The sequence below is a fragment of the Primulina eburnea genome, chromosome 3, assembly GCF_022965805.1.
Source record: "Primulina eburnea isolate SZY01 chromosome 3, ASM2296580v1, whole genome shotgun sequence".
NCBI lineage: Eukaryota > Viridiplantae > Streptophyta > Magnoliopsida > Lamiales > Gesneriaceae > Primulina > Primulina eburnea.
In genome coordinates this window covers 13,125,005-13,135,607 of record NC_133103.1, presented here as the reverse complement: position 1 = coordinate 13,135,607, position 10,603 = coordinate 13,125,005, and the positions used below count along the sequence as shown (strand labels likewise).

General features: G+C 32.0%; 1 protein-coding gene across 5 annotated transcripts; it reads right to left on the bottom strand.

Moving 5' to 3' along the window:
• Positions 1-602: 602 nt before the first annotated feature.
• Positions 603-5,620, bottom strand: LOC140826593 (beta-amylase 7-like). 5 transcript variants are annotated; one of them, XM_073189009.1, is made up of 8 exons: positions 5,345-5,619; positions 4,221-4,857; positions 3,497-3,778; positions 3,121-3,198; positions 2,768-2,971; positions 2,579-2,593; positions 1,477-1,671; positions 603-994 (listed from the first exon to the last, which is right to left on the bottom strand). In XM_073189009.1, exons 2-8 carry the CDS (start codon positions 4,662-4,664, stop codon positions 821-823), a joined length of 1,392 nt encoding a protein of 463 aa, XP_073045110.1. In that variant the 5' UTR covers positions 4,665-4,857; positions 5,345-5,619; the 3' UTR covers positions 603-820. The 5 variants fall into 5 exon arrangements, 4 of the variants coding, with proteins under 4 accessions (XP_073045110.1, XP_073045111.1, XP_073045109.1 ...); XM_073189010.1 differs by having other exon boundaries at positions 604-994; positions 4,221-4,784; XM_073189008.1 differs by having other exon boundaries at positions 606-994; positions 4,221-4,843.
• Between the last annotated feature and the right edge of the window lie 4,983 nt (positions 5,621-10,603).

Below are 10,603 nucleotides of genomic sequence, written 5' to 3'. Positions count from 1 at the left end.
TATGTATACATATACACAATTTTAATATACTACACATTCATAACTATGTATATTTATGTGAGTTTCGATGAGGTAACACTTACTAATCAAATGTGATTAAATACAGAAAAATTATACAACCAATAAGTGAGTGACACTGTATCCATGCTTACATGAGTGTATACGATGATGAGTGCCAAGTTTGACTCACTCCATCGTACTAAAGTTATTCTTTGACCTTCTTAAAAAATATTTTCCAAAATAAATTATCTATCACGAAAACAAAATAAAGGTGTTAGAATTTATATAATATTTATTTTGTCCGGCTACATCAAAGATATGGTAATCGATACGAGACGGAATTAAAATTTAAAGAAAATATCAATGTATTAGGAAAGACAAAGCTTATGTTATTTTATTGATACACATAAAAACATGCAATATTTGAATGTATAAATTGACATTATATTCGTTTGTTTATTTAAAAAATATCAAATTATATATAAAAGTTAGGCAAAAACTTGTATGAGACGGTCTCACGAATCGTATTTTGTGAGACGGATCTTTTATTTGGGTTATATATGAAAAATATTACTTTTTATTGTGAATATCGGTAGTGTTGACCCGTCTCACAGGTAAAAATTCATGAGACGTCTCACAAAAAACCTACTGCTAAAAGTTATGCAGAAAACTAGAGTAATTTCAATTCAGACATCCTCCTTCCCTAGCTTCCTTAACATATGCTAGTGTCTTGTCATCAAAGAGATAGAGGCAGAGAGAGAGGTGGTCTGTGGGGCGCCTAAAATCCTGAAGGCTGCATTTTGTATGAAATTGGTATATCTTACATTACCTGAAATTCGCCAATACCAGGATATCTCCAACCATGCTTCACTGGAGTAGAAGGGTATCTCAGCTCTCCACATGGACCAAGTCCGATTACTATCATAGATATGATACCATTCTCAAAAAACTCATCAAACTCAACCCGAAAGCTTCTCATAAAATCAAAGTAGACCTACATAAATTTTCAAAATTATGAAACAAAAAAAATTAATTGAGGCAAACTTGAGGAGGTGACTATCAATAAGAGAATTTATAAGAGGAACATGGCAACCTCAAAGCTAATGAAAAATATGAATCAAAATGGGAAAGCAGGAAGCCAAATATTTTCTTTTAGGATCAAATCATCAATCTTTTAATCTGAAATATCTAGCACGCACAAACAAATTTTTATGCTCTTAATGACACTAATCACCAAAAATTAATGAGCAAAGCATTAAAACCTCGGATTCTTGATAATAGTCAGTAAAAATGCAATAAATAAACAAGATAAATCTTGAACTGTTCACTAATAATAACTTCAGATCTCCTAGACTGCTAAAAGAGTAAAGTTATCAAGAACATGAGCATAGCAAGGGCACAAACCTCCTAGACTCTAAAACTTTCCAATGAAAAAATATAGAGAGATCACAAACATTGAAAATGTTAATTAGTTACCTCTGCAGCCGTTCGTCCTCTCAATACTCTTTCCTTATCAACACCCCAAGACAAACACTCGGTGTTTCGCCTTCCCAATCTGTCGGTGAAAAATATGTCTGGATTGCTTCGACCAATTTCAGCCACCCAGTGAGGCAATGCAATACAAACATCATCCCCGACATTTCCTCCACATTCATGAAAAGACATCAGAACCTGTTTTTTGTTTAGGAAAAAAACTATAATATTTTTCGTAGAAGTTCAAAAGAAAACTATGAAAGCAACAGGAAATTAATCAATGTAGTACTGCAACACACTCACTTCATCAAGCAGTCAATGTTTTATTGCCAACTAACAGCCAACATTCTTACAGCAGCCATCACATTATTGACTACGTAGATGTTTTGGAAGCACCATTTTAGCCAAAAAATTATTAACCATGATGTGACCATCGCAAGCACTTCATCAAGCAGTCAATGTTTTATTGCCAACTAACAGCCAACATTCTTACAGCAGCCATCGCATTATTGACTACGTAGATGTTTTGGAAGCACCATTTTAGCCAAAAAATTATTAACCATGATGTGACCATCGCACTCACTTCATCAAGCAGTCAATGTTTTATTGCCAACTAACAGCCAACATTCTTACAGCAGCCATCGCATTATTGACTATGTAGATATTTTGGAAGCACCATTTTAGCCAAAAAATTATTAACCATGATGTGACCAGTGACCATGATAGCATGTACAACTTTCAGTTATCTAATATTTTTTCCCGGATGAGATCATGTATGGATGATCATCACCCCAGGTTGTTTCAACAGTTCCGCAGCAATCCAAATTGCAAAAACATTCCATTAAGTTTGTGCATAAAAATTCATCATCTTTCCTGGAAATTTTGTGATGTTTTGGATAAAAATTAATCACTTTCTGATGCACAGGAAAATTGTCCAACAAAAGTCATTGTTTTCTGTTTCACACGATCAGTTAATCAATGCAGCTATGCAGGTATTACATGATCTATACAGGGACAAGTAGATGGGACCATCCAGTAAATATAAGAATTTGTGCATCATCCGGGGAAACTCATCATACATACATAATAAAAGCATGAAGGATACTCTTTGAGAAAGACCCTGAAAAGTGAAGAACGATAGAATTATGTCATCCAACAGATATAAAATCGACCAAGCTAATTGTACAATCTATGAAGACTGACATTAACATCAGATAGAGATACACAAAGGTAAGAATGCCACAAAAAACATCTACTGGCTAAATGTGAAGTAGTCAGGAATAGAAGAACTAACTTGTAACTTCATTTTCAGCTCTTGCACAATTTGAAACGACCTCTTGTAGCCATTCCAGTTATATTCTTGGGGTGCATGAGCTTCGACAACACCCCACCAACAATCCACCACAACACCATCCACATTGATCGACTTCAAGACTTTCAGTTGCTTCACCAGACCATCCGGATCAACAAGCTCGCACTTCATATTGATGACACCCAGCTGACACCATTAACTTGAATATTATGTAAAAATTAAAAACTACAAATGGACAAACAATCGAAGACAAATTTACAATAAAGGTATGAAGGCAGGACAAGAACTTGAAAAATACAGAAAAAGTATAATGTTGGTAGACTCAGAGAACTCACTGGCAACATGATATAAACTGGAACATGGGGAGTGCCAGTAAAATCATGCTCCTGCGACTTTGTGTGTATGTCGACGATCTAGACAATTTATAACGGAAAATCGTTACAGAAGTATCAGAGAGACCAGGGTGAGTGAAAAGATCCCAAATTTTTTTTAAAAAAAAACACTGTAGAGGAAAAAATAAGACATGCTGTTTTACATATTAAATTCATGAAAGTAACTAACAGCATTTGGTTTGAAAATTGAAAAGCTTACTTTTTTCTTTCGATAATTACTTCTGAAATTATCGTGATCATAATCGAGACAATTTTCAGAGCCTAAGAAGAAAACTACTGGGAAGGAAACAATTTGATTTCAGGAAGCCAAAAATCTGACCTGCCTGTTGTCAACTGCATTGATGGGACCTCCAAGGAGAGGATCATTCTGCATGTCTCCTTCGTCTCCAATAATGGATGAAGTCTGGGATCTGTCAACTGGGGATACATCGTAAGGAGAACTGGGCAAAAAAACTCCTTTCATGTGAGATGCATTATGATCAGCCGTGTTTTGATGGCCAGGGGGGATGCCTCTCAAGGAAGGAGGTGAACTATGTAGCACCGGCATATGTGTAGAGGATGAAGTCACTGTGGCACTTGGCACGACGGTAGGTCTTGCTCCCTGGAGATGTTGAACAAATAATTGTGTGATTGAAAGATAGGCATGAATGTACATATGTCTGCAGCAGCCAAAGTAAACATTCATGCACTATGTTAAACATGCTCACCTCTTGGCGTGGGAGGATGATAATGTGGGATCACAACACTATAATACTCAGACAAGGATAAAATGTGTGGGGTGCGGGGGGAGCGGAAATGCACCAACAAAGTATCCCATGACCTTGACATAATAATGCCACATATGATAAGGGAGCAGAGACTGAATCCAATTGTACATCTAAAATTATTTAATCATGCCCACATAAAAATAGTCATAGGCAAACGGATGCAAGTGATGTCACCAACATGCTGATCTATAAGTGGCTGAGAAATATTGACGTTCACAATTCAAAATCCACCAAGGGACAAATGAATATATTATGCACAACCAGATTAGTAGATACCTGTGGTCTGGAAGGGAAGGTGGTTCCATCGGGAAGAACGACCCAACCTGCTTCCCTTGCCAAAGCAGCTATGACATCATTAATGTCAGCTCTAACTCTAAGATTATAGTTCCCATGTCTTCGAAGCCCAGCCAAAATCTTTGCTGTGATTGCTCTGCGTTGTCGCTCTCGAAGCTTTGTTCTTTCTTTCTCTTCCTGTGGCCTACACCTTCGAGACCCTCCTCCCTGAGGAGTTGGTTGATCTTGATATAGCTGATGCTGCTTAAACCTTTTGTTACCACTCGTAGATACAATGCCCACATCAACACCAACCACCGTGGGTGTACCCATGTTCTTCTCTTCGTCGTCGTCGTCATCGTCGTCGTCATCATCATCTTCATCTTCCTCTTTCACATCCATTCCCATTTCATCGTCATCTTCTTCGCTAGCTGCAAATCTCTGCATCCCTGCTGCAATATCTTTTACAGAATTTTCTATTTCTCTGGGTTATCTTCTATTTTAGCAGACAAGGATCAGGTTCCATATCTCGCACCATATCTGTCATGTGTTAATGACATATTGTCCCTGGAAAGCGAACGCATATGTTTGTGATCAAATAATCCCGCTGGCTGGCTCAGAATTATCTGAAACAAAATATCTACAGTAAACACCGAGTTTGTCATCAGAAAAATACATGGGTTTAGTAGATAAATAAACAAAAGCTCCATCGTATCTTGAACATGCACTCAAATGGGAACCGAAGGAAATTGAAATATCGAACTTCTGGACTTTCTATATTGCCGTTTGAAGAATGTGATATCTTGAATTTGTTTAACTCTAAATACAAAATGCATCGCTATGCTAGCTCAGTGTTATATGGATGGCTTTTAGAAATCTGTTGTAAAATTAGAACAGATAGCAAAACAAGACATTTGACAACAATTTAACTTCACATAAATAAAATCAGCGAAAGCTATCGATATTCCCGTTGTTTTTCTTTGCCATAAAATTCAGCTTTTGTGAGAAATAACACCTCAATTACAGTAGAAGAACACGTTCTGATATCGTCTCACATCCTAAAGATTCAGATCTAAACGACACCGCTCCACAAAAAACCAAACCAAGATCCAGGGGTGCAAACTTACCGCCAGTTAAGAAAGCGGCGAGCTTGCCGGAATGCTCTGACAAGACAACTGGAAGAGAGTAAGAAAGTGAAATTGTGGAATTCGAATGCTACCACCAGTGCTTTTAGAGATGAGCGGATTTCACGGCGGCGACACGGCGGAGGAGAAAAAGGAGTGGCGGTGACGGTGGTGGTAGGTTTGGCACGAGGGAAGCGTGTGAAAGGAGTTGGCACGCGTTTGGAGCCTTATCCTCAGACGTGCGGCTCACACGAATTGCACGTGCTTTAGATGGACCCACTCACGAAAATTGTGTGGGACCATTCCAAAATGTGTGGTTTTTTGTGTATATATATATGAGATTTCTGAAATAAATTAGTTATTATAAGGTATAATTCTTTTTATCATTATCAATAGATTAAATTGAAATTTGACAAATTATGAAAAAACTAAATTGATATTTGAATTATTGAAATAAAAAAATAAAAATAAAAAATGTGTGTTGAATTTTTTTTAAAAAATATAATATTAATATCATGTAAAAGTAAAGTTGAAAGAAAAAATTGATATACATTCTACACTGTTATTATCATGTCTTCAATTTTAATAAAATATAATAGATAATATAAACATTTCACAAAATATATATAAAAAACTTAAAAAATTATAATCAGGGGCACAAATCAACTTAGGGCACGTGATCCTCAGCTCCATCTATGCTCTGAATCACGGTACATCCTCCTCAAATAAAATATTTTAAAAAATTATTAAAATTTATCATAATCTATGAGATGAGTCAATCTTACTTATATTCACAATAAAAAGTAATATTCTTAGCATAAAAAATTATACTTTTTCATGAATAACCCAAATAAGAGATTCATCTCACAAATATGATCCGTGAGACCGTCTTACACAAATTTTTGTCATATTCATAACACAATATATCACAAATAAGATATTTAAAAAAAATAAATGAATAAAATATTTTGTTTGAGATTTATTATATTTTGTTTCTACATGATTTTTGGTGCATTTAATTTTTAATAATGTGTGCAAATGTGGTGTATTTGAACAAAATGTAACACAATTTAGAGGAAACAAATGATAATGTTTACACAACGAGGTGTCGGGGGGTCTCAGCTCTAGCCGCTCCTGTTAATTTTTTTAATTTTTTTTTTAATTATTATTTTTTGTTTTAAATAAAATACATGAAACTTTATTTTTTTTAATACTATTCTTAATTTTTATATAATTAATAAATCAAATAAAATACGAGTATTAATTATAATAAAGTAATAATAACAATAAATAATGTGAAATAAATTAATAATAAAAACCTCAGGAATGTTAAAAATAATGAAATTATTATATTTAAAATTATTTCATCATAGGTTTTAATTTAAATAATTATAAAACTAAGTTTAAGATAAATGAATGAGATAGCAGACTCGCAGTGACATGAGTTACGAATACAAATCAGAATAGTTTGAGAAAAAAATATTTTAAAAAAATTGTTGACATATTTAGTAAATAAAAATAAAAATTATCTATCATATATATATATATATATATATATATATATATATATATATATATATATATCTCTCTCAAAAATGATAATCGGATATAGGGCTGCGAAATTTTGGGCTAAGTTTTAAAACTTGGATCGAATATCCAGGCCTACTCAAGTAGAATATAAAATTCAAACATTTATTGGGCCAATTGAATATTATAATTGGAGGAAAAAACTTGTATGAGACTGTCTCATGAGTGGTATTTTGTGAGACAAATCTATTATTTGAGTCATCTATAAAAAATATTACTTTTTATGCTAAGAGTATTATTTTTTATTGTGAATATCAGTAGAGTTGATATGTCTCACAAATAAAGATTCGTTAGACTGTCTCACAAATAAAGATTCGTTAGACCGTCTCACAAAACACCTACTCTACATCGAGAGCCCAAATACAATCAGGCCTTCAACCACTAAATATTGGTCAAATGTTATAAATTTAAATAAGAAGAAAGAAAAGGATCTAATTCGTTCATGACTGAAAACGCTTTTTTATAAAGTATAATTATAAGATACAAATATGTAGATAGATAAGATTGAGATATGTAAAATCATATCATAACACTCCCTTACTAATTATTTATGTTTGGTAAGACGATTGTTTGGGGGCTTCATGAAGACTCAATTGCATGGACACTAAAACCTAGTGGAGTAAACAAATCCAGAGAGGAAGAAATATAGTACAACAATTGATATTTTTTTTTGGATGTTCTGTCGTCCATGAATGTTCTTCGATAAAATTTTACTAAGAAAAATCTAATGGGGCAAAAACCGATCCAACGAAAGAAAATTACGAAGTAATCACTTTTTACTTGTTAATTGTCTCGTTAAAAATCTTGTTATGAAAAACCACCCGTAAAAAAATCATAGACAAAAAAAGAAAAGGTAAAAGTTAGACTACTCGTCATTTGAACTCATTACACTTCTTCATTCCAATCTTGTACCCGGATTTCTCATAAGTTGATATATGCAATAACTTCGCATGTAGATCTGTCACATAAATGATAATAAAATTTGATTAAATTTTATTTTATTAATGATATTCCGAATTTTATCAATATAAACCTATAAATTTATATTATTATTCTATGTATTCTCTTCATTATATATAATAATTTAATAGAATTTTTCTAGATATGCCAGTGTGGCAATACATTATAATATTTGGATCATATTTTATTTATTTATTATGCTAGTTTTTCAAAAATGTTTAAGACAAATATATACAAGTTTATTCAAATTTGCCATCGACTTAGTAGTGTAAGTTCATGTTATTTTAATATGTTCGGTCCTTTTAAACAAATTAGTCGTTATGTCTTTGTTGAGTGTAATTTAATTGATTATGATAGTTTTTAAATAATATTTTAGCATAATAATTTGTAAATTTACTCAACGCGCATATAATTTAATTGTGTAAATTTTGGATGAGAAAATAATAAGTTGATGCATGTATGTTATGTCGTTTTGTTTATTGTGTTTTAAAAAACATTTTAGCATAATGATTTGCAAATTAAATAAAAAAATATAATTGTGACTATGTGGTGTAAATTCATATTTCTTTGAACAATGTATTATGTTCAAATAATCAAATCCCTACATATGAATTATTATTAATATTTTTATTTGTTAACTCAATAAATGAGTCGAGCTGGAGCTCACAACCCACATAGACGCGCATATTCACGAATATGTAGACGAGCCACGTTCGAACCTGATAGACGATCCAATTTTTGAGCTTGAGCTTTCGAGACATATAAACGAACATGTTGCGAACAATAAACGAGTCGAACTGGAACTCGCGAACAGGCTCACGAGCAAAATATTCTTAAGCTCGATATAGATTTGATAAAATTGTCAAGTTCGATCTCGGTTCGATAAGATCAAAAAAAATTTTATCGAGTCGAGCTCCTCGCAAGCTGCGTTCATTTACATCATTAGACTTCTCTACTCCAATCTCGCATTTGGACAAAGAAAACGATGGTAAACAACATGGAATTTGAAGCTATAATGCACATAAAATAAATAATAATTGCATCAATTTTATGATTAAATCTGATGCTTGAGACCAAGTTCCTCCAACAAAGTTCGCAATATATATTAATATAATGAGAATGACATGGGTTTTCGATAGGATTTGATGAAATAATTTGACAAAAATTTACATAATAAATCCATATTTTTGTCAAATCATCGATAAATTCTTCAGTTGAAAACATATTAAATTAATTTTATTCAGATTATTAGTAAATAGTGTATTGTATTTCTTAAAGATAATTTACAACAAAATATGATTCTAAGTTCTAACATGAATCAAATCAATATTTTTAAATAATATTATTACATCATGAATCTTACATTAGATTCTCGAAGAATATTGACAAACATTAAATAATATATCAATATTCATAATACTTTATGAATATCGACAAATCTCTAAATCGTAAATCAATATTCTCAAAGAATATTAACAAATCTTATATACTATATCAATAATTTTCCAGAATATTGATAAATATTCTATTGTGGAACAATCTCCTTAAAAATATTTAAGATCAATAATTTTCAAGATATTGACAGATATTAGGTGTTAATCAATATTTTCAGGAATATATAGATCTATATTTCTCGGAAAAATTTTAAAAAATTAGATGATCTACATTTCTTCTGGAATATGGATATATTTAAAAATATTATATCTTTAATTAATGTTCTTCGGGAATATTTAAAAGTCTTAAATCTTGATCTATATTTTCAGCAATATTTTTAAAAAATATTTACAACTCTTACATCTCAAACCTTCGTGTTTCTGGCTAGACTACCAGTATAAAACTATACTGTCGTACGAGCATTAATATAAATCTAAAAATTGTGCTATTTTATGTGCATAACATAAAACTTTAAATTGCGCTACTTTTTAGAGCATCAATTGTTATATCATAAAAGTAGGTCTCATGTAAGACCGTCTCACGGATCCTAATTTGTGAGATGGATCAACCCTACCGATATTAACAATAAAAAATAACACTTTTAGCATAAAAAACAATATTTTTTCATGGATGACCCAAATAAGGATCTGTCTCACAAAATACGACCCGTGAGACCGTCTCACACAATTTTTTGCCATATCATAAATATAATATTTTCAATAATAGGTTCTACTCTTAACTAGGAGAACAACTCGAAATATAAAGAATTCGTTTTGATATCGTGTTATAAATTTAAGACAAAAACTTGTGTGAGAAGGTCTCACGGGTCGTATTTGTGAGACAGCTCTTTTATTTGGATTATTCATGAAAAATTATTATTTTTTATGCTAAGATTATTACTTTTTATTGTGAATATGGGTAGAGTTGACCCGTCTCACAGATTAGAATCCGTGAGATGGTCTCACATGAGACCCACTCTAAATTTAATAGAAAATAAGAAGAGAGAAATATGATTTTAGATCATGACGTCAAACTATTTCATTCATAACTGAAAATACCTATTTATAGGGTATAGCTATATGATACAAATTTATAGCTTGATAAGATTTGATATATTTATCTTGACATTCATCTATATTTAAAATCATATCAACAGAAACCGTGTTATTTTATTTATTTTTAATGTTTTGAAATTAATAAAACATTTTATTTGATAGTGCATAATAGAGAAGTTCCTAAATGTTTGGGAAACCTAATCCAACTATTAGAATATCATCAATA